Source organism: Somniosus microcephalus, chromosome 1, assembly GCF_052327205.1.
Source record: "Somniosus microcephalus isolate GS21.2 chromosome 1, FLI_Smic_1.0, whole genome shotgun sequence".
Lineage (NCBI taxonomy): Eukaryota > Metazoa > Chordata > Chondrichthyes > Squaliformes > Somniosidae > Somniosus > Somniosus microcephalus.
Genome location: NC_140987.1, coordinates 84,676,464 through 84,701,264, shown reverse-complemented (window position 1 = coordinate 84,701,264; position 24,801 = coordinate 84,676,464). Strand labels below are relative to the sequence as shown.

The following is a 24,801-nucleotide window of genomic DNA, read 5'->3' as shown; positions in this document are numbered from 1 at the left end:
TGATGGTGTGTGCTTTTGTCAGAACTACAATGAGTGCTTCCAGAGGCAAGGCAGCTCCACGCTTTAATGAGGAGTCCCTCCATGCTCTTGTTGAGGCTGTAAGAGGGCGCAGGGAGATTCTCTTCTCTCTGGATGGCAGGAGGAAGCCTCCTCAGCAGGCCAAGGCAGCCTGGCTGTGCATTGCTGAGGAGGTCAGCGCAAGGTCTGTGTGTTCATGCACATGGATCCAGTGCAGTGTGATGAAATATATGTCTTCATCAGCCCCTGTGTTTTACCTGCATTGTATACCGCCCCCTTTTCCCCTATTGTGTGTATTGGCTCCACCCCTGTCTTTTGTCATATAAAGGTCTCAAGAGCTGTATGAGTCATTCTGCCAGACGAATCCGATGTGGAATGGCGTGCAATGTTCTTAGCGATTAAAAGCCTTCAGTTGAATCCTTTAACTCCTTGTCTTTGAGTTATTGATGGCACATCAATTTTAATTGCTAAAACACCAAGATGGATCGACTCCTGAAACCAGAGCGCTTGGATCTGGACCCCCATGCCACAGACGCAGCCACACAGTTCGGACACTGGTTCCAATGCTTCGAATTTTTCATCGAAACCTCAGCCACCGCCATAGCAGCCGCGACCGCCACCGGAGACGTGAAACTGGGAATCCTGCGAAACCGGGTGAGTCATCGGGTCTCCTCTCTCATCCGAGATGCCACCAGCTACGAGGATGCCTGCACCATTCTGAAGGCCCACTACGTGTGGCCAATAAACGAGGTGTACGCCAGGCATCTTCTGACTACTCGCACGCAGCGGCACGGTGAGTCACTAGAGGACTTCATGCTAAGCCTAAAAGTACTGGGCAGAGACTGTAACTGTAAGGCCGTGTCTGCCACCATGTACACGGAGGAGCTGATCCGAGACTCCTTTATTGCGGGCCTCAGTTCAAATTACATTCAGCAGAAACTGTTTGAAAAGGAGGGACTGGACTTAAAACAGGCTATGGGCATAGCGCGATCGCTGGATGTGGCCTAGAGGATCTCTGAATCCTGTTCCTCAGGCCACGCGGCCCACTCCGCCTCGTGCGCGCCGTGGGGGCCGCCATCTTGGAAGCCATCTTCACCTCCCAGGTCTCAGGCCAGCCCAGCACCGTCGGAGCCCCAGCCTCCACCCAGGAGCTCCACTACTGCCGCGATGCATCGGGGCCCGAAATGCTACTTCTGCGGCCAGGACAAAAACTCCAGGCATCTGTGCCCAGCGAAGGGCACCACCTGTTTTAAATGCGGGAAGAAAGGACATTTCAGTAAAGTCTGCAGAGGGAACCCCGCCTCCAACTCCGCCACCGCCGCGTGCGCGCCGTGGGGGCGGCCATCTTGGAAGCCATCTTGTCCACCCTCATGGAGTCCACCATCTTGTCCCGACTACACGGACCCCCAGGACCCACTGGTGGCCTCAATCACAGTGGATCAATCCAGGCCGCATCCGTTGTCTAGATCGATGATGGACATAGAGGTAAACGGGAACAAGGTAAAATGCTTGATTGACTGCGGGAGCACCGAAAGCTTTATTCATCCTAGCCTGGTAAAACGACTTTCACTAACGATAGTCCCTACACAGGGCAAAATCGCCATGGCTGATAAGGCTCATACCTCAAAAATTACAGGTTTCTGCGCAGTTATGTTGTCGGTAAAAGGCACTGATTACAGAGATTTTAAACTGTTGATAATGCCAGATCTCTGTGTGAGCGTGATCTTGGATCTGGACTTCCAGTGCCACCACCAAAGTATCACGCTTACCTACGGTGGGTCCCAGCCGCCCCTCACAGTGTGCGGTCTGGCTACCCTGAAGGTCAAGCCGCCCTCTCTGTTCGCCAACTTCGCACCCAACTGTCGACCCATAGCGACCAAGAGTAGGCGGTACAGCTGGGAGGACAGACGGTTCATTGCATCTGAAGTAGAAAGACTCAAGCGGGAGGGTATCATCGAATGCAGTACCAGCCCGTGGCGTGCCCAGGTAGTAGTAGTTAAGGGCAGCGAAAAGAAGCGGATGGTGATAGATTATAGCCAGACGGTTAATCTATACACCCAGCTAGACGCCTACCCTCTGTCCCGCATAGCGGATATGGTTAACCAAATTGCGCAATACCAGGTGTTTTCCACCATCGACCTAAAATCGGCATACCACCAGCTCCCCATTAGGCCGGAGGACCGTCCATACACTGCCTTCGAGGCGAACGGACGCCTCTACCACTTCCTCAGAGTCCCCTTTGGGGTAACGAATGGGGTCTCGGTCTTCCAGCGGGAGATGGACCGCATGGTCGATGAGAACCAGTTAACTGCCACCTATCCATACCTAGACAACGTCACCATCTGCGGCCACGACCAGCAAGACCACGACTCGAACCTCGTGAGATTTCTGAAAACCGCCCTCAGACTCAATCTCACCTGCAACGAGGATAAGTGTGTCTTTAGCACCACGCGCCTCTGTATCCTGGGCTGCGTGGTGGAAAACGGGGAAATCGGTCCGGACCCCGACCGATTGCGCCCCCTACGGGAGCTACCCCTACCAAACACTCCCAAGGCCCTGAAAAGGTGCCTGGGGTTTTTCTCCTATTACGCCCAATGGGTCCCCAATTATTCCGACAAGGCCCGTCCCCTCCTGAAATCAACGTCCTTCCCGCTCACGGCCGAGGCCCACGCCGCCTTCAACAGCATTAAACACGACATTGAGAAGGCCGCGCTGCAGGCAGTGGACGAAAACATCCCTTTCCAGGTCGAAAGCAATGCATCCGACTTCGCTTTAGCAGCCACCCTCAACCAGGATGGGCGGCCCGTAGCCTTTTTCTCAAGACCCCTCCAAGGGCCTGAGATCAGGCAGTCCTCGGTAGAGAAGGAGGCCCAGGCCATAGTGGAGGCAGTGCGGCACTGGAGGCACTACCTAGCCGGCAAACGCTTCACCCTGCTTACCGACCAGTGGTCGGTAGCCTTCATGTTTAACAACAAACAGAGGGGGAAGATCAAGAACGACAAAATTCTCAGGTGGCAGATCGAACTCTCCACGTTTGAGTACAACATAATATATAGGCCGGGGGCCCTCAACGAATCCCCCGATGCCCTATCACAAGGGATGTGTGCCAGCATCCAGGGGGACAGGCTACAGGGCCTCCACAATGGCCTCTGCCACCCGGGGGTCACCCGGCTATTTCACTTTATAAAATCCCGTAACCTGCCCTATTCCATCGAGGAGGTCCGGTCTATGACCAGGGACTGCCGCACCTGTGCGGAATGCAAGCCCCGTTTTTACAGGCCCGACCGAGCCCACCTGATCAAAGCTACACGGCCATTCGAGCGCCTGAGCTTAGATTTCAAGGGACCACTCCCCTCCACCGACCGCAATGTGTACTTTCTCAACATTGTGGACGAGTACTCCTGCTTCCCATTCACCTACCCCTGCCCAGACATGACCAGTGCCACGGTCATCAAGTGCCTCGGCAGCCTGTTTTGCACGTTCGGCATGCCGAACTACATCCACACTGACAGGGGGGCGTCGTTCATGAGCAACGAACTGCGCCAATACCTGCTGTTGAAGGGGATAGCCACGAGTCGGACCACTAGTTATAACCCCCGGGGTAATGGGCAAGTGGAGAGGGAGAACGCGATGGTGTGGAAGGCGGTCACCTTAGCACTAAGGTCTAAAGGCCTCCCTACTTCCCGCTGGCAAGAGGTCCTCCCAGACGTACTCCACTCGATAAGGTCGCTACTGTGTACTGCTACTAACGCCACTCCTCACGAGAAGAGGTTTGTTTTTCCCCACAAATCAACCTCGGGAGTGTCCCTACCTTCGTGGCTCTCCACCCCAGGGACAGTCCTATTACGGAAGCATGTGAGGGGCCACAAAACGGATCCCCTCGTGGAGGCAGTACACCTACTCCACGCAAACCCACAGTACGTGTACGTCAAGCACGCCGACGGGCGTGAGGACACCGTGTCCATAAAGGACCTCGCCTCGGCAGGAAGCGACAACGACCCATCCTCACCACCCCCAGAAGAACCTCCACCATCCCCAGAGGTATCCTCACCACCCCCAGAAGTACCTGCAACACCCCCAGCACATGGGTATGCCCAGGAGGGCACCACGGACTCCCGGTCGGAACCTGAGGTACTGTTGCGACGTTCAGGAAGGACTATCACACCCCCGGACAGACTAAATCTGTAGAAGGGGTGAATGTGATTGATGTGCCTCAATAATTCCGAGACTCGATGTTAGCGAAAGAAAACAAGGCTTTTATTAACTTAGAAGGTAACACGTAGTGGAGAGAGGTATCTTCCATCCGGAGGGCTGCAGTACTGGATATGAGGCCAGACTGAGCTTGCTTACATAGGGGCCAGGTATGGGCGGAGCCCTACACACAACACATTCCAATATACAATACAATGGTGAGGAAACGGAACTGGGGGAAGGGAAATGAAACTGAAACCGATCACAGTCACAGGCAGTGATGAATAGAATATTTCATCACATTCACCCCTTCTATAGATTTAGTCTGTTCGGGGGTTTGATAATCCTCTGCGACCGACGTGGCTGTTGCGGTGCCGCGGGTGTCGGCTGGGTGTCCCCGGTAGCCTCCTGGGTCTCTGCCGGGGGTGCCGCCAGGGTTGTTGAAGGGGTAGTTGGTGGGGGTGCCGTTGGTCGATGTTCTTCCGGGGGTGATGAAAGAGTAGTGGGTGGGTAAGAGTTGCTGCGATCGTTGTCGCTGCTATCGCCGTGGTTGTTGTCGTTACCGGCTGGGGCGACGTCTTTTATGGACACGGTGTCCTCCCTTCCGTCGGCGTGCCGGACATATGCGTATTGGGGGTTGGCGTGGAGTAGGTACACTGGCTCCACGAGAGGGTCCGTCTTGTGGCCCCTCACATGCCTTTGCACGAATACCGGACCTGGGGTGGAGAGCCATGACGGCATGGATACGCCTGAGGTGGATTTCCGGGGAAAGACAAACATTCGTTCATGAGGCGTGGCATTAGTGGCAGTACACAATAGCGACCGTATCGAATGATGCACATCCGAGAGGACTTCCTGCCAGCGGGAGATAGGGAGGCCCTTGGTCCTTAGAGCTAGAGTGACTGCTTTCCATACTGTCCCGTTCTCTCGCTCCACTTGGCCGTTACCCCGGGGGTTGTAGCTGGTGGTACGGCTCGTGGCGATCCCCCTGGACAGCATGTACTGGCGTAGCTCTTCACTCATGAAGGACGCCCCCCTATCCGTATGGATGTAGCTCGGCATACCGAACAGGCTGTTGAGGCATTTAATGACCGTGGCGCTGGTCATGTCTGGGCAGGGGAAGGCGAATGGGAACCGGGAGTATTCGTCCACAATGTTCAGGAAGTAAACATTGCGGTCGACGGACGGGAGGGGGCCCTTGAAATCTAAGCTGAGCCGCTCAAAGGGCCATGTAGCTTTGATTAAGTGGGCTCTATCTGGGCGGTAGAACCGAGGCTTGCACTCAGCGCAAGTGCGGCAGTTCCTGGTCAGAGACCGAACTTCCTCAATCGAGTAGGGTAAGTTACGGGACTTTATGAAGTGGAACAGCCGCGTGACCCCTGGATGGCAGAGGTCGTTGTGGAGGGTCTGTAGCCGATCCCCGGTGGCGCTGGCACACATCCCTCGTGAGAGGGCGTCAGGGGATTCGTTAAGGGCCCCTGGCTGGTAAATGATGTCATACTCGAAGGTGGAGAGCTCGATCCGCCACCTAAGAATCTTATCATTTTTAATCTTCCCCCTCTGTTTATTATTGAACATAAACGCTACCGACCGCTGGTCGGTAAGTAGGGTGAAGCGTTTGCCGGCTAGGTAGTGGCGCCAGTGGCGCACTGCCTCCACGATGGCTTGGGCCTCCTTTTCCACGGAGGAGTGTCTGATCTCGGGCCCTTGGAGGGTCCTCGAGAAGAAAGCTACGGGCCGCCCCGCCTGGTTGAGGGTGGCCGCCAAGGCGAAGTCAGACGCATCACTTTCCACTTGAAATGGAGTGTTCTCGTCCACTGCCTGTAGCGTGGCCCGCTCAATATCCTGCTTAATGCTTTTGAAGGCGGCGTGGGCCTCAGCAGAGAGCGGAAAAGAGGATGCTTTCAAGAGGGGGCGGGCTTTGTCGGAGTAGTTGGGGACCCATTGGGAATAATAAGAAAATAACCCCAGGCACCTTTTCAGGGCTTTGGGAGTGTTGGGCAGGGACAGCTCCCGTAGGGGGCGCAATCGGTCGGGGTCTGGTCCGATTTCCCCATTCTCCACCACGCTGCCTAGTATGCAGAGGCGCGTGGTGTTGAAAACGCACTTGTCCTCGTTGTAGGTGAGGTTGAGTTTTTGTGCGGTTTCCAGGAACCTCTCGAGGTTCGAGTCGTGATCCTGCTGGTTGTGACCGCAGATGGTGACGTTGTCGAGGTAGGGGAAGGTTGCCTGCAAGTGGTGGTCATCGACCATGCGGTCCATCTCCCTCTGGAAGACCGAGACCCCATTCGTCACCCCAAAGGGGACTCTGAGGAATTGGTAGAGGCGTCCGTTCGCCTCGAAGGCGGTGTACGGGCAGTCCTCTGGTCTGATAGGGAGCTGGTGGTACGCTGACTTAAGGTCGATGGTGGAGAACACCCGGTATTGGGCGATTTGGTTCACCATTTCTGATATGCGGGGTAGCGGGTAGGCGTCTAGTTGGGTGTACCTGTTGATCGTTTGGCTATAGTCGATCACCATCCGTTTCTTCTCGCTACCCCTTACCACTACCACTTGGGCGCGCCACGGGCTGTTGCTGCGTTCAATAATGCACTCTTTCAGGAGCCTGTCTACCTCGGTCGCGATAAACCGCCTGTCCTCCCAGCTGTACCTCCTGCTTTTGGTCGCTATTGGCCGGCAGTTAGGGGTAAGGCTCGCGAATAGCGAAGGCGGCTTTACCTTCAGGGTAGCCAGACCGCACACTGTGAGGGGCGGCTGGGACCCACCGTACTTGAGCGTGATGCTTTGGTGGTTGCACTGGAAATCCAGGCCCAAGATCACGCTCGCACATAGATTCTTCATGATTAATACTTTAAAATTATCATATACAGTTCCGTTAACGGACAATTGTACCGTGCAGTAACCCAGAATGGTCGATGTCTGGGTTTTATCAGCCATAGAGATGGTACCCTGAGTAGGGACCACCTTTAGGGAGAGTTGTTGTGCCAGTTCAGGGTGGATAAAACTCTCCGTGCTTCCACTATCAATTAAACATTTAACCCTGCACCCGTTTACCTCGATGTCCACCATTGATTTGGATAGCGGGTGCGGCCTGGTCTGGTCCACTGTGACCGATGCCACTGTAGGGCCCTGATCGAGACAAGATGGCGTCCACGCTGTCTGCTCATAAGATGGCGGACCCCACGAGGTCGGGCAAGATGGCGTCCAAGATGGCCGCTCCCACGGCGCGCACGCGGCGGTGGCGGTTTTTCCGGCGGTTGGTTTTCCGGCAGGGTTCCCTCTGCACACCTTCCCGAAGTGCCCCTTCTTACCGCACTTAAAGCAGGTGGTGCCTTTCGCCGGGCACAGGTTTCTGGTGTGCTTTGGCTGCCCGCAGAAGTAGCAGTTGGGTCCCCGACGCGTCGCGGCTGTCGTAGGGCTTCTGGGGGGAGAGCGGGGCCCCGACGGTGTCGGGCTGCCGGGCGGGGAAGATGCCTTCCAAGATGGCGGCGCCCTTGGTGCACACGTGGCGGCGTGGACGGCGCGGGCTGAAGAGTAGGCGTCCGAGTTTCTCTGGGCCACATCCAGGGATCGCGCGGTGTCCGCAGCCTGTTTCAGGTCCAATCCCGTTTTTTCCAGCAGTCTTTGCCGGATGTAAGTGGAGCTGAGGCCTGTGATAAAGGCATCGCGAACAAGCTCGTCAGTGTACACTGCGGCTTTTACATCTCGGCACTTGCAGTCTTTGCCAAGCATTTTCAGGGTGCCTAGGAACTCCTCCACCAATTCCCCAGGTCGCTGTGCGCGAGTAGCGAGCAGATGCCTAGCATACACCTCATTCGTAGGCTGCTGGTAATGCGCCTTTAAGATGTCGCAGGCGGCCAGGTACGTGTCAGCGTCTTGGATGAGGGGGTAAACCCGGTGGCTTACCCAATTCCGCAGAATTCCGAGTTTCATACTCGCAGCGTCCGTAGCGTCTTTGACGGCTGCGGAATTGTCCAGGAAGAATTCCATACACATAAACCAGTGTCCGAAGCGTGCTGATGCGTCCGGAGCATGCTGATCCAAATCCAAACGTTCGGGTTTCAGGAGTTGATCCATTGTGTTGAAAAATAAGTTAATAAAATTGATGTGCCTCGATAATTCCGAGACTCGATGTTAGCGAAAGAAAACAAGGCTTTTATTAACTTAGAAGGTAACACGTAGTGGAGACAGGTATCTTCCATCCGGAGGGCTGCAGTACTGGATATATGAGGCCAGACTGAGCTTGCTTACATAGGGGCCAGGTATGGGCGGAGCCCTACACACAACACATTCCAATATACAATACAATGGTGAGGAAACGGAACTGGGGGGAAGGGAAATGAAACTGAAACCGACCACAGTCACAGGCAGTGATGAATGGAATATTTCATCACAGTGATGAAATATATGTCTTCATCAGCCCCTGTGTTTTACCTGCATTGTATTGTGTGTACCGCCCCCTTTTCCCCTATTGTGTGTATTGGCTCCGCCCCTGTCTTTTGTCATATAAAGGTCTCAAGAGCTGTATGAGTCATTCTGCCAGACGAATCCGATGTGGAATGGCGTGCAATGTTCTTAGCGATTAAAAGCCTTCAGTTGAATCCTTTAACTCCTTGTCTTTGAGTTATTGATGGCACATCATGCAGGAAATAATTTAATGATTTTGTGCGATCATCAAAAGTGAGTATCCCATCACACTTACCTTCAATCTGCTTCCCTTTTCTTCTCATCACCAGCACTCTGCTTTGTAAGCCTGCTCCTCCACATACCACCTTACCCTTACTTCCCTTGCACCCTTACCTATCCATCTCTCTCTCTGTACTGAATCACTTCACCATCCTGTCTATGCACCCCTTAGACTCACTCGCACTGTTATGCATTGACAACAACTAACAACACACAGGGAGCTAGCTTCCTCTTGGCACCTCACTCCATCTTGGTCTCCCTGAAACCTTCTATGTTAGGGATGCTTCACATTCCCTCCATCACTGTGTTTGAAACTCTGCTTGTGTCCCTCCTTGCAGGAAAATATAGCCCACAATAAGAGGGAGAGAGCACAGACTGGAGGAGGCACACCAACCCTTGCAACGTTGACAAGTGCTGAGGAAGCTGCGCACAAAATCATCGGAGGTGGTGAGGATCTGCAAGTGGGCAATGGAGAGACGGGCGCATTAGATGAAGCTGGTGACAGAATAGAGTTTCATCCCTCTCATTGACATTTAGTGATTAACTGCAATGGCATATGATGTTCAAGAGATTCGCTTTGTATCATCTGCACAAAAGAATGTGTCTGCTACATCAATATCAGATGTCTAACTCATGTCTTTACTCTCCCACAGGACCATCGAGTGCCCCCCTCCCAACAGTCCATGACAAAAAGCCAGATTACTCCTCAGAGGAACCTGAAGCCTCTGAGGGAGCAGCATCACCAGGACTCAGCGTATCCAGCACCAGCGCAGAAATGCACACCTCGGCGGGGCCATCGCAACTTAGAGTAGCGTTGTCACTTGGTCTATCACAGCTCACAAGTGAGCATCAGCAGATGGTGGAGACAGTGACAGCAGTGGCGAGTCCTCGTCGGAGGTCGCAGGAATCTCCTAGCTCTGCTCAGCTGCATGTAGGTGCTGGGGCCATCCAGAAAAAGAGCGGTTCGGGAAATAGAGGAACAAGTGCAGCAGTCTCTGGAAGGGTTTGCCTCCAGGGTAAGTGAGAGTGTGGCGAGAATGGAGGAGTCCATCTCTAACAGCAGCTCCGCCTTGGTGGAGGCAATGGCGCATGAACGCACCTCCATGGATAGGATGGCAACATCCATGGAAAGGCTGGCAACCGCCATGGAGGAAATAAGTCGCCAGAGTCACGAAAACATGGTGAGTGTTCAAAATAGATTGTCATCTCTGGAGGAGAGATGGGCAGCTAGTGAGCAGAGAGACCAGAACTTCATGGACTTCCTTGTTATGAGCATTCGCGATGCGGAGGACGTCGTGGATAGTGTTGTGTATGTAACCGTTTACCTTTAAGGGAACTATAGAATGTAACCGTTCGCCTTTAAGAGCACTACTTTAGGGTGGCACTATCTATTGGCTCATGTATACTGTAATACCGATAGTGACCACACCAGTATATAAGGGTTGTGATACGTTAACTAGGGCAGAATCGCCCGAGCCTCTGAATAGTAAAGACGTGTTTTATTTTGTTAACAGTGGAGTCTGTGATTATTTATAATACAACCCACAGACTTAACATTGGCGACGAGGATGGGATTCGAACCCTGCGGCAGTTGTTCCACGGCGGCTTCGTCCGAAGACAGGACGTTGAAGAGAGGTTTCAATCCTCACCAGTCTGGAACCGACAGGCTGGAAGCGACAGGCATTAGGACCCTGAAGCCTCCATAACCTCGTGGGTAAGCCGCAGCGTTGGCTGCAAAGACAGGGCGATCGCAATCCCTGATAAGAGCCGCGGTGAAACGCGCGAGCGGGTAAGCCAGAGCCCGGGAGGGAGCGAGCAAGAGCCGCGCGAGCGGGTGAGCCAGAGGCCGGGGGCCGCTTTCAAGTGCGAGGCGCAGCCGGGCCATCGATCGCATCCGCTGATAAGGCCCGCACTCGGCCTGAAAGTCAGCGTCGGGGAACGGGTGATAACCGCCATTGAAGTGGGCGGAGAGCGCCGAGAAGCGCGGGAAAACCGCCATCGAAGTGGGCGGGGAGAGCGAGAAGCGCGGGAAAGCCGCCATTTTTCGCGGGGAAACCGCTGAACAAGAAGGAAGAAGCGGGAAACCGCCATCTTGGAAATTATTAAGAATTTCAGGAAAGTAATAAGATTTTTCAGAAAGGCTGGTGTGTTCTCAAGAAGAGAGGGAAAATAAGTATAAGTACAGCAATACTTGTGGTGTTCTCAAGAAGAGAGAAGAAAATTAATTAGAATTTTCAGAAACAAGAAATAAGTAAAGCAATACTTGTGGTGTTCTCAAGAAGAGAGAAGAAAATTAATTAGAATTTTCAGAAACAAGAAATAAGTAAAGCAATACTTGTGGTGTTCTCAAGAAGAGAAGAAAATTAATAATAAGTAAAGAAATACTTGTGCTGTTCTCGGAAAGAGAAGAAGATGCCTAAGCGAGGAAATATTAATGATTTTAATGCTGAAATAGAAGACAGGGCCACGTATGGGGAACGCATAGGAATATATTGCGTAGCCATATACGCCAAGGCAATAACTTTGTTAAATTCGATGGGAGCAAAAACATACGGGCTCTTGAAACATCTAATAGCACCAGTTAAACCAGTGGACCAGACCTTCGAAGAGATCGTAGCAGTGCTGAAGGATCAAATTACTGCAAGCATTTCCAAATGCTACCGTTGTGGAAAGACAACGCACGACCAGAATCAGTGCTGGTTTAAGAATCAAGAGTGCAGGAAATGTGGCAAACTGGGTCACATCGCGAAGGTATGCAGGTCCAGAAAGAAGACCAACAAACAAAGGAAGCCACCACCACAAGAAAAGTACAACAAGGTGCATCAGGTGGCTGAAAAGAGTTCAGACGAACAAAATTCAGACTCAGACCCAAACAGCCAGGAGTTGGATAGTCTGAGAATCCACAATGTGGGTAAAGTAACTGATCTACAGACGATCTGGGTCACACTAAAAATAGCTGGAGTCCAAGTACGAATGGAGCTGGACACGGGATCAGCTGTATCAGTCATCAACCAAAAGGACTACCACCGACTATTCTCTCACATACCCTTAAGAAATACCAAGTTCATATTACAGACATACACGGGGCATCGCGTATACCCCATGGGGAAAATAAGAGTCAAGGTGAGAGATAGGGGTAAAGTACACCCAAGAATGAATTTGTACGTACTACCTGAGGGAGGACCACCACTTCTAGGACGGGAGTGGATCAAGAAAATAGACATGGAATGGCACTACCGACAAGCAATGACGAGTGAGGACTCGGTGCAGACAAGCAGCTCAGACTCTGAGCCGGAAGACAATAAGTCCAGCTTATGTATGAAAAACAAGGTTAACATTAACTCACGGACTAAGGTTGGAAAATCGATGGCGTGCATAAAGACAGAGAATTCTGAGTCTGTTCAAGCTACAGACATATGCATTACGGAGGAACACCGGGCTCGAACTCAACGCTATTTCAAAGTACAACAACAATTAGAACAATTAAGTTACCGCCTCGTACAAGAGATGAAAACAATGAAAAAGTTCTATGACACCGAATGGGAGAGTCTGGAAAGACAACAGAACCTACTGGCTCAAGCAGAGAGCGACCATAGAGCCATCGTGACCAATTACCGATCACATCTCCCTGATGATGTTCAGGGGTTAGAATATTTGCATGATCTAGAGATACAGCAGAAGGGCAAATCACGCTGCACTGAGGATTTTGTTCTGCAATTAGAGACGGAGCTAGTGCAGGCAAAGTTAAGAGAAGTTGAATCACAGGGTGCTCTTAAGGAGATGCAGAAACAAATCTTGGACATGGAAAAGAGAAACGCTTCTTTACCTGATGAGAATAATGTGGCCATGTTGCAAGAGGAGCTTATAGGGGCGAAACTGAAAGAAGCTAAGCAAAGGATGTTGGAACTTGAAACGCAGAACCAAATCAGCGGTAATCAGCTATGTCAAGCAGAGAAGGAGTGCAAGGGTCTACATGAGAAGGTGCAATATCTCTCAGCCCAAAATAAGGGACTACTCACTCAGTTAAATGAAAGTAAACGGGAAATGGCTGAGATGGACTGCAAGAATAAAGAAGAGTTGATGGCAGTGAGACTTCGAGAGGCAGATAGCATAGCAGCCTTGGCTGAACTCCAACAGGAAATTGCGAAAGAAACAAATGAAGAGGAATCTTCAGGAAGCCAGGATTTTATTCCAGTTCTTCTCTACGACTCCTTACAAGCAGAGTGCGAGAAGTTGAAAAAACAGTATGAACAGGCCCAGACTACAATTCTGGAGGGGGTTAACTCAGCAACCTCCGAAAAGCTAGTTTCGTTGGAAGTATATGAGCAACTAAAGGTTGAACATGAGCAAGAAGTCCAAAGGCTGCAGGAAATTCTTGAGGAGCTCAGGGCCAAGACAGACTCATCGGTAGAAGTTCCATACATAGATGAGGATGTAGAGGTGAAAGACATGGCAGAACTCATAAAAATATGGAAGGAAGCCCAAGACAAATATGAGGCGGCAATTACCGAGGTTGACCGACTTGAAGAACAGTTTCAACTGGGAATGGGCCCTGAACATGAGCTAGAGAGCATCGAGGCGCAACTTCTCCAAGCACTGGAAGCCAAAGTACAAGAGGAAGAGAAGATGAAAGCATTGGAGAAAATGATGGATGAAATGGAGGAGTACGCTGAATTACGTCCAGGGGAACAGGAGAATGGGGAAACAGCTACTTCAGTAGAAGGATTAAATAGCCTGATAATGAAATCCCTGAAGGAAGGGAAAGGATTGAACGCACAAATGAGGCCAGGAGGGAAGGAAGGGCAGACATCCAAGGAAGAGCAGGATGAATATGATTGCTTGAAGAAGGGTTTTGACCTGTTGAGTGACACCGAATGTTATGAGGATGTGGTCTGCCCAAATTGTGATGGGAACTCCCAAAGTGCTGAAATCCTGAGGAAGCACTTAAGGTCTAAGGAACATAGAGAGTTGGTGGCGCTACAGATGGCAGCCGGGAAAAGAGCTCGGAGAGTTTCAAAAAGGCAGAAAAGAAAAAGAAGAAGCAGAAAATAATAACTGTTTAAAATATTATTACTTCTACTACCTCAGTCCGAACACTACGAAAGGTGCTAAATTTGTAAAAAAAATCCAGGGACATTATCAAGACAGCCAGTGGGTTGTATAAGTCCGCACTGCTGGTTCAACAGGACGAAAGTACAAGCTGTTAAAAAAAAAAAAAAAAAGCTATGGAGGATGCTGTCTGGAACGAATTAATACCAGAGACTGAATTTATGAACTGTTCCCACAGAGACTGAACCTGTAAACTGATTCCACTGAGAGTATGTTTGTAAACTGTTATATGACGTTGACTCCATTGAGAGTATATCTGTAAATTGTTATATGACGTTGACTCCATCGAGAGTATATCTGCAAACTGTTTATATAAAGTCGAAGATTGTATGTTTAACGGGATTCTGTAAGTAATAAGCTAGGAAGGGAGGAGTGTTGTGTATGTAACCGTTTACCTTTAAGGGAACTATAGAATGTAACCGTTCGCCTTTAAGAGCACTACTTTAGGGTGGCACTATCTATTGGCTCATGTATACTGTAATACCGATAGTGACCACACCAGTATATAAGGGTTGTGATACGTTAACTAGGGCAGAATCGCCCGAGCCTCTGAATAGTAAAGACGTGTTTTATTTTGTTAACAGTGGAGTCTGTGATTATTTATAATACAACCCACAGACTTAACAGATAGCACGTTGAATGAGTTGGTCACACCGCAGGTAAAGGCTGCACAGGCAGGAAGGGAATGGGTGACCGCCAGACAGAGTAGTAGGCGCAGGCAGGTAGTGCAGGGGTCCCCTGGGGCCATCCCCCTCTCAAACAGATATACCGCTTTGGATATTGTTGGGGAGGATGCCTTATCGGGGGAAGGCAGCAGCAGCCAACTTCCTAGCACCATGGGTGGTTCTGCTGCACAGGACGGGAGGAAAAAGAGGGGTAGAGCTATAGTAATAGGGGATTCTATTGTAAGTGGAATAGATAGGCATTTCTGTGGCCGCAAACGAAACTCCAGGATGGTATGTTGCCTCCCTGGAGCAAGGGTCAAGGATGTCTCAGAGCGGCTGCAGAACATTTTGGAAGGGGAGGGTGAACAGCCAGTTGTCGTGATGCATATAGGTGCCAACAATATAGGTGAAAAACGGGATGATGTCCTAAAAGCTGAATATAGGGAGTTAGGAGGTAAATTAAAAAATAGGACCTCAAAAGGTAGTAATCTCAGGATTGCTACCAGTGCCACGTGCTAGTCAGAGTAGAAATAGAAGGATATTTCAGATGAATACGTGGCTAGAGGAATGGTGCAAGGGGGAGGGATTCAAATTCCTGGGACATTGGAACCGGTTCTGGGGGAGGTGGGACCAGTACAAACTGGACGGTTTGCACCTGGGCAGGACCGGGACCGATGTCCTAGGGGGAGTGTTTGCTAGTGCTCTGGGGGAGGGTTTTAACTAAAATGGCAGGGGGTTGGGAACCTGAGCAGGGAGACAGAAGAAAGGGAAACAAGGAGAGAAGCAAAAGACAGGAAGGAGAAAAGCAAAGGTGGCAGTCAGAGAACTCAAGGGTTTAAATCAAACATGGCCACAGTAAATAATAATTCTAAAAGATCCAAGAGTGTTAAAAAAACAAGCCTGAAGGCTTTGTGTCTTAATGCGAGGAGCATTCGTAATAAGGTGGATGAGTTAGCTGCGCAAATAGAGGTAAACGGATATGATATGATTGGGATTACGGAAACATGGCTCCAGGGTGACCAAGGCTGGGAACTCAACATCCAGGGGTATTCAATATTCAGAAAAGACAGGCAAAAAGGAAAAGGAGGTGGGGTAGCATTGCTGGTTAAAGAGGGGATTTAACACAATTGTAAGGAAGGATATTAGCTCTGATGATGTGGAATCTGTATGGGTAGAACTGAGAAATATCAAGGGGCAGAAAACGTTAGTGGGAGTGGTATACAGACCCCCAAACAGTAATGCGGAGGTTGGGGATGGCATTAAACGGGAAATTAGAGACGCGTGCAATAAGGGCACAGCAGTTATCATGGGTGACTTTAATCTATATATAGATTGGGCTAACCAAATTAGTAACAATACTGTGGAGGAGGAATTCCTGGAGTGTATACGGGATGGTTTCCTGGACCAATATGTTGAGGAACCAACTAGAGATCAGGCCATCTTAGACTGGGTATTATGTAATGAGAAAGGATTAATTAGCAATCTTGCTGTGCGAGGCCCCTTGGGGCGGAGCAATCATAATATGATCGAATTCTTCATTAAGATGGAGAGTGAAGTAGTTGACTCAGAGACTAGGGTCCTGAATTTAAATAAAGGAAACTATGATGGTATGAGGTAGGATTGATTGGGGAATGTTACTCAAAGGGTTGACGGTGGATAGGCAATGGCAAATATTCAAAGGTCGCATGGATGAACTACAGAATTTGTTCATCCCTGCTTGGCATAAAAATAAAACAAAAAAGGTGACTCAACCGTGGCTAACAAGGGAAATTAGGGATAGCATAAGATCCAAGGAGAGGACATATAAATTGGCCAGAAAAAACGTAAACCTGAGGATTGGGAGCAGTTTAGGATTCAGCAAAGGAGGACAAAGGGATTAATTAAGAGGGGGAAAATAGAGTACGAGAGTAAGCTTTCAGGGAACATAAAAACTGACTGTAAAAGCTTTTATAGATATGTGAAGAGAAAAAGATTAGTGAAGTCAAGCGTAGGTCCCTTGCAGTCAGAATCAGGGGAATTTATAATGGGGAACAAAGAAATGGCAGACCAATTAAATACATACTTTGGTTCTGTCTTCACAAAGGAGCACACAAATAACCTCCCAGAGATGTCGGGGAACATAGGGTCTAATGAGAGGGAGGAACTGAATGAAATCAGTATTTGTAGGGAAATGGCGTTAGGCAAATTGATGGGATTGTAGGCAATAAATCCCCAGGGCCAGATAATCTACATCGTAGGGTACTTAAGGAAGTGGCCCTAGAAATAGTAGATGCATTGCTGGTCATCTTCCAAAATTCTGTAGACTCTGGAACAGTTCCCATGGATTGGAGGGTAGCTAATGTTACCCCACTATTTAAAAACAGGTGGTAGAGAGAAAACGGGGAATTATAGACCGGTAAGCCTGACATCGGTAGTGGGGAAAATGCTAGAGTCCATTATAAAAGATGTAATAGCAGAGCACTTGGAAAACAGTGACAGGATCGGACAAAGTCAACATGGATTTACAAAAGGTAAATCGTGCTTGACTAATCTACTGGAATTTTTTGAGGATGTAACTGGTAGAATAGATAATGGAGAACCAGTGGATGTGGTGTATTTGGACTTTCAGAAGGCTTTTGATAAGGTCCCGCATAAGAGATTAGCGTGTAAAGTTAAGGCACATGGGATTGGGGGCAAGGTACTGACTTGGATAGAGAACTGGTTGGCAGACAGGAAGCAAAGAGTTGGAATAAATGGGTCTTTTTCCGAGTGGCAGGCAGTGACTAGTGGGGTACCGCAGGGATCGGTCCTATAACCCCAGCTATTCACAATATATATTAATGATCTAGACAAGGGAACTAGATGTAATATCTCCAAGTTTGCAGACAACACAAAGCTAGGTGGGCGTGTGTGCTGTGAGGAGGATGCCGAGAAACTCCAGTGTGATTTGGACAGGTTGGGCGATTGAGCAGATGCATGGTAGATGCAGTATAATGTGGATAAATGCGAGGTTATCCACTTTGGTGTCAAAAACAAGAAGGCAGATTATTATCTGAACGGCAATAGATTGGGAGAGGGGGAAGTGCAACGAGACCTGGGTGCACCAGTCGCTGAAGGTAAGCATGCAGGTGCAGCAGGCGGTTAAGAAGGCAAATGGTATGTTGGCCTTTGTAGCGAGAAGGTTTGAGTACAGGAACAAGGATGTCTTGCTGCAGTTGTACAGGGCCTTGGTGAGACCACACCTTGAGTATTGCGTGCAGTTTTGGTCACGTTATTTGAGGAAGGATGTTCTTGCCATGGAGGGAGTGCAGCGAAGATTCACCAGACTGATACCTGGGATGGCAGGAATGATGTATGAGGAGAAATTGGGTCGATTGGGCTTATACTCGCTGGAGTTTAGAAGAATGAGAGGGGATCGCATTGAAACTTATAAAATTCTAACAGGACGAGACAGACTAGAGGCAGGATGTTCCCGATGGCGGGGGAATCCAGAACCAGGGGTCACAGTCTAAAGATAAGGGGTAAGCCATTTAGGACAGAGATGAGGAGGAATTTCTTCACCCAGAGAGTGGTGAACCTGTGGAATTCTCTACCACAGAAGGCAGTGGAGGCCAATTCATTAAATATATTCAAGAAGGAGTTGGATATATTTCTTAAGGCTAAAGGGATTAAGGGATATGGGGAGAAGGCAGGGACAGAGTACTGAGTTTGGATGATCAGCCATGATCTCATTGAATGGCGGAGCAGGCTCGAGGGGCTGAATGGCCTACTCCTACTCCTATCTTCTATGTTTCTATGAGGACTGCCAGTGCAGATACGGGTCCTCATGGCCCCTTTGATGTGCAGCAAGTTGCTCTCCAGCCATTTGCCAGCACTGAGGTGTGGATGACCCATGAGAGGGATGTTGGTGACAGGCTACAAAGAACTGTGGGCTCCTCTCCAAGTGCTCACACGACCATGCCATTGTGGAGCCCTCGGTCAGAGACCCACTTTGCAGAGCCAACTGAGGTGGCAGTTTCAGCCACTGCACAGCCACAGGAACAGCAGACTGTTGCAGAGTCCTCCCAGGTTCCCAAACCCAGAGGACGCCTGCCAAAGGTGTCTATGCACGCGCAGCATCCTAGTCAGCAAGGTGCCTCTACATCTGCTGAAGCCACAGGGATAGCACCACGTAGAAGCACGCGTAAGAGAAAGATAAAGCACATATAGTGGGTGTTTTGGCATTATTTTTCTGCTTGTTCTTGCTTTGTGATCCTTTTCTCACTGTTGTAAAGCAAAATGATGGCAAACAGTTGAGTCTGTGGCCTATGTGTTCTGGGAAATGGCAAATGCGCATTGAGGGCTCAGGGTGACTTGCATTTGTAACGCTGATGGTGAAAGTGATAAGAAAGAACCGGTTATAGCAGAGATGATGTATGACATTGGAGGAAGGTCGCCTATAATTAGAGAGCCATATGGTAACCACCTATGGTTGAACAGTAAGCTTATGTGAATTTGGCATGGTAATGTGCATACCCTGCTTGACGGGCAGCAGTGAATTGGAGGGATGCTGCATTGGTCACAAGAGAGCACGCAAGGTGTGCCTCCTCCTCCTCCTCTTCTTCTTCTTCCTCCTTGTCCTCCTCCTCTTCTTCCAAGGAAGATCTGCACTGAGTCACGTGGCTGCTGCTCCTCCGATTATGATGACCAGGATGAGAGAACATAAATGGTTCCCATCCCGTTGCTATAGATTTCATTTGAGGCAAGAAGCTTGCAAGCACACACTCAAAGTGGCCAGAAATTATTCCAGTCAGGTCACACTGCTGATGGGTGTCAGCTTGAACAGTCACAAGGTCAGTAGATGTGCAAAATCTTATCCCAAACCTCCAACAAAGTTGTTGCATTTGAATGTCAGCCATGTTTCAGGAGCGCTTTGAATGTGCCGCACCAATGACTACAAATCATACCCTCCGGCAACTCGTCTCCTTGCAGCTGGCCTGTTTCTGACAAGATGGGAAACAGGAGCCAGAAGCACGAAAATGGGGAACCACTATCAAAATAGGATTAGCAAGGCAGTTAACAGTCTGTTAACTACCTGTCCCACCGGTTCCGTTTGGGAGCGGCTGACCCGACACTCACAAAAATCGCATGGGGGCAGGATGGAGGCAGGCTGGCAGTCTGAAGCCATTTTTTCCAATTTTTGCTGCCGACCCGCCTCCTCAGGGCTGTTAAAATCGAGCCCAAGGGCAAATTATCTTAATCTACAGAATGTGATTCTTCATTAAAAACTACATTTTAACTGGACTACTTTACAAGCAAAGGTAATTACTGGGGTCATGTTCAATCAAAATCTGTAACAGAAAATTAATTGTTTCTTTAAAAATTATAATTGTCAACAATTTTAAAGAATTGCAGATTCAACAAATTGTTGGAGGGGAGTGTTCCACGAAGCATTTTATTCCATAGCTAAGAAAATATGAATAGAATACTGTATCTTTGTATGCTAAAATACATTGTTTTGGTTGCAATTTAAAAGTGTGTCAAATTCTGTGGCACCCTTCATAACGCCAATCCATAGGTTATAAAGTAACTTTTGTAGTATTTGTTGTTTGGTTTATCCAAACCACTTGTATTCTAACCAGCTTGTAACCGATACATCTGATATATGCACAACCTCGTCCCTTCTCATCCACGAGCAGATTGCTTTGCAATGTGTGGTTTACTGGACACTAATCACACTCCCTCCCTTTCAAAGGCTAAATGCCAGCTGACAAAACTGCTAACAGCAACAGAAATATAAAGCTCGGATCAAGCTATTGGGGAGCTGTGTAAATGCACGTAAAACATTGGACCCATCCATCGTGATGCATCCCATGACCATGTCATCCCGCATTCAAATGAAACAATTACCTATTATTAAAACAAGCTGACTTGCAAGTTATCTAATCAGCAGCATTTCTGTCGCTGCAGAATAATAGATCGCTAACCACAGTTAATGCAGTATAGTCAGCAAATAGAATTAGTTTCATCACGTTAGATTTTGCCTGCATCCTGTTTAGTAGTCTGTAAACACCGTGGGAATGCGCAAAACGTACCATAACTGATGACACGCAAATACACCAGAGGTTAACTTTTATCAACACAGTCTTGCTTACGGCCAACTACATCGCACGTTAAATTGATATCCGTTTAATATCTCAAATATAATTTGTAACATTCAGAATTATGCCAGCATCTACTGATGATGGTATTCACTTGATGGAGAAGCATTTTCCAGATACGTTCACTCTTTGACGCAATAAACCCTGAGCTTTTCCCAGTGAAATCTTCTGTAGCGCCCAGAACTCCCTCACAGACACATCAGTTTTCATGATCACGGCTGAATCTTCTCGTGAGGCAGCTAGCTCACTCCCAATGAATTCCCATCTCATAAGCGCCGCATCCCCACTACAAATTAGCACTTTAAAAAATCGTGTATCTATTTTGCGTTGTGTATTCAAATGTACCGCGTTCGTAACCATGACAACTGTTCCTCGGCAAAGACTGATCGGAGGATAGTGCAGCATCTTGCTTATCCGATGCTTTCTTTATCCTCAGATTTAAGAAAAACCAAGGGGCTAAAGGATATTATGTTGTTTTAAAGGTGCTCACGTGATACACCAGCGTCTTGTGGCAAGATTATGGCGCGCTCTCTCTGGTCTCCTGAGGATGAGATCTGCTGGTGAAGGAGGATGAGGCTGACTGATATGTGCGTGTGTGTGAATCCTGCCTGCAGTCAATCTCCCGGAGCTCCTCCTGATGGCTGCACAGCAGCAGCAGCAGTTCAATCAGAAGAGGAGAGAGGAGAGGACTCCACGCTTGAACTCAGCCTGCTGCTACTGAACACCACGGTAAGATTTATTTTAAGTGCATGCGATTAAAGTATCTGGAAATGCACACACTTGTATATAAATGCAAACAAACTGCTTGATTTATTTGGATTTTTTTGTGCTTTCTACCAATTTAAAAAAAAAAAAAATTGTAACGGAGTCAAATCGGCAAGATTTACAACCGATTGTTTTCGCTTGCGGTCATCTCTACACAAAAGTGCCGATTGGAGAGTACTGAAACATTTGCAAGTGTTGAAATACATATCGGGAGTCGGCGAGCGCCACTATTGATCTGAGCCTTTGAGCTATTCAAAACTAGCAAGGATTTTTTAAAACAAATGTACTGACTGCCGCAGAAAAAAATTTTTGCACAGAAATATTGATCAGTATGTCGTGTCTCACGCATTTTACCAAAAAGCTTGCAAACATTAGTGTGAAATATGTTGTCTGAAACGTATACAGTTCGCTGAGTATTAGTGCCATTTACCTGATCTGGTTTTTTTTGTGTATGTGGTAGAGTGGAATAGAAAAGCCTTTGCATTACATACAGTTCCCCTTCAGGCTGCGGGCTCGGCTCTTAGACACCAAACTGCTCTTGAATAATTGTCCCGCCGCAATATTTGATGTTCACAGTTTGATTTGTTCCTCCTGCGCTTCTCATCTTTCGTCAAAGACAAAAGGGCAAGAAGCTTTCCTTTTTAATGTGGCGCAACTTAAGACTATAATCTGCTCGCCGCTGATGGTTATACCAAATGTTAATTGAACGCAAGATAACTAATTGCAATTATCGGCGTTCACTGTCGACGGTTAATTTTTTCTACCCGTATTTACTCCTGCCACTGACGTTGAGATTGTTCTGTTTCGAATGAAGGGTTACAATTGCTTTTTGGTCTCCGCATTTACCTCACGGACTGCAGCTGCTTGTTTCCCTCTTTTTTTCTAAGGGCATGGTGAACTTGTTGCCGGAGTCGGGTTTCGCAAGCTGCACTTTCTCTTGATATCTTGCCCATGTGGATATTCTTAAAACCTGGGCTTGGACAATAAGAGTTGGCTGACCTATGAAGGCCATTGCAGTAGATCCTGATCTCGCCCAACCTCCTCGTACTGCATTTACCAGCAGGGGTCACTGGACTGTGATTAAAAGCCAGAACCTTGGCTGATTTGTTTTCTTCCTCTTTCCCCTCCCTTTCTGTTGGTATGGCTCAGTACTACACCGGAGGCTGACTTTACCCGGAGCACTAGGTAGTCAGACTGTAGCCGATGTAGCTCCTGGTAATGTAGAATAAAGATAAATCCTTTGTATTTTTGCTGAAGTAAATTTTAGCATTCTGTTTAATTCAAGTATATATGTGTGTGTGTGTGTGTGTGTGTGTGTGTGTGTGTGGTTTTTAAATTGGCTAGTTTTACAGCAATTGCTTTATTTCCAATTAAAACCCAGCAGGTATAGGCTGGTATTCAGTAGCCTCTTTACATTCGGTATTGCCTTGTTTCCGCAGGACATTGAAGCTCACATCACCAGTTCCACCATTAGACGAAGAATACAACGTTCATTTTAAAGTATCTGAGTTGTCGTTCAGACTATTTTCTTCCCAACGTCATGAAGACGGATAGTGTATGAAGAATTCTGCTACAATCAGTCAACTTTAAAAAGGAAAAAAAAAAATCCCATCACCGAAAGTCAAGAATAGTCCAGCCATGGATTCGAAGACCTCGACCGCTGAAGGTTTGGAGACGGCTCTCTGCTGCGCGGGACAGCAACTTTCTACCGCGGCTCGGGCTTTCAGACAGCACAAGCACCAGGGCAGGAGGAAGCTGACACTGTCGCGAATTGCGGGCTTTTGCCTTGGTTTAATGGCTCTCAGCGTGTTTTCCCTCTTATTCAGTGCCTTCGACTGGACGTCAGCCAACCCAGAAAACCCACAGGTCAAACGCAGAACTCTATTGGGTTTCCAGGAAAAACAGAAGTTTTCCAATGTTCAGAATGATACCCCTAAATCCGAGCTTACCTTAAAGCACGAGGTGCGCAGAGCCACGCTCTATCGCAATAATGAAAGCTCTGCAGACTATCCTAAAGATATCTTTTCACTGGCGCAAAGAAGGAAAGGAGCTGTCCTACTCCACATATTAGGCATGATTTACATGTTCATAGCCTTAGCCATAGTGTGTGATGAATTTTTTGTACCCTCGTTGACAGTTATCATTGATAAGCTGAAAATATCGGATGACGTGGCAGGGGCAACTTTTATGGCTGCTGGTGGGTCAGCCCCAGAACTCTTCACTTCTTTAATAGGAGTTTTTATATCTCACAGCAATATTGGGATTGGGACCATAGTGGGCTCTGCAGTCTTCAACATCCTGTTTGTAATTGGGATGTGTGCTATATTCTCCAAAGAAATTCTGTACCTCACCTGGTGGCCACTGTTCAGAGATGTGTCCTTTTATATTATTGACCTGATTTTGCTTATACTTTTCTTCCTGGATAATTCCATCGTTTGGTGGGAGAGTGCAATTTTGTTGTCAGCCTATGGATGCTATGTGATCTTCATGAAGTTCAACTTTGTGTTGGAACGATGGGTGAAAAAGAAATTAAACAGGAACAAAGTGGTGGAGGCAACAGCGACAGATGGTGATGAAAAGGTATGTGCAGTTTTATTTTTAAATTGATTAGAACAGAGTTAAAGAATTGCCCTCCCCCAATGCCAATGGTTGTTGTGTGCTAGTTTTACCTACTGATTTGGATTCTGGGGAGAGCAAGACTGGGTTTTCAGAGTTGAAAGATTCTGCAATTAATGGAGAGGAGGTGTTACAGTTATACAATGGGAATGAGCCTCTATGCATTGGCAGGGATATAAAATATATAATTGTTTTCATTGCATTGGAGCACATTTTTCATGTCAACTGGGTCGATTGATGGGTTAAATCCTTGGGTGCAAGGAAGATACTGTTGGCTATAGTGTGTGAGATAAAAGTTATATTCAGCAAAGATTAAGCTGGCAGCAAACTCACTATCATTTTCTTGAAGGCCTGTCTAGCTGTAAATTCAATGCTTGGATTTAGGCACATCGATTTGTGTCATTAAAAGCACAGCATTGGTAATAGAAGCATGGCTAAAATTTAAAAACATTCCGTCAAATTATCAGGCCATAGGATTTGCTGCAATTTTAACGAGTTATTGTTTATACTTGGTTTTGGTCCAAAAATGTGGAATGAGCTCTGAATAATTGGCTACAATTCCAGGCAAGTCCAAAAAAAAAAGCACTCCATAGGTTGACTGGCCTTCATTATGATTTACCCAAACAGTCAAC

General features: G+C 48.2%; 1 protein-coding gene and 1 long non-coding RNA gene across 6 annotated transcripts in view; one reads left to right on the top strand and one right to left on the bottom strand.

Moving 5' to 3' along the window:
- Window positions 1-22,583, bottom strand: part of LOC147124216 (uncharacterized) — a 55,434-nt gene extending 32,851 nt beyond the window's left edge. Inside the window, exon 1 of the long non-coding RNA XR_015077869.1 lies at window positions 21,984-22,583. This is a non-coding gene — a long non-coding RNA (uncharacterized LOC147124216). The remainder of the gene's footprint in view (window positions 1-21,983) is intronic.
- Window positions 21,153-24,801, top strand: part of LOC147124215 (sodium/potassium/calcium exchanger 2-like) — a 295,035-nt gene continuing 291,386 nt past the window's right edge. For 2 of the 5 annotated variants that reach the window (XM_085983958.1, XM_085983947.1), the window contains exons 1-2: window positions 21,154-21,517; window positions 22,993-24,133. In XM_085983958.1, the coding sequence (XP_085840084.1) occupies window positions 23,192-24,133 (942 nt within the window). In that variant the 5' untranslated portion in view covers window positions 21,154-21,517; window positions 22,993-23,191. Of the gene's footprint in view, window positions 21,518-22,694; window positions 22,769-22,992; window positions 24,134-24,801 lie in introns of those variants that run through there. The other 3 variants (XM_085983952.1, XM_085983954.1, XM_085983950.1) reach the window with 3 other exon arrangements.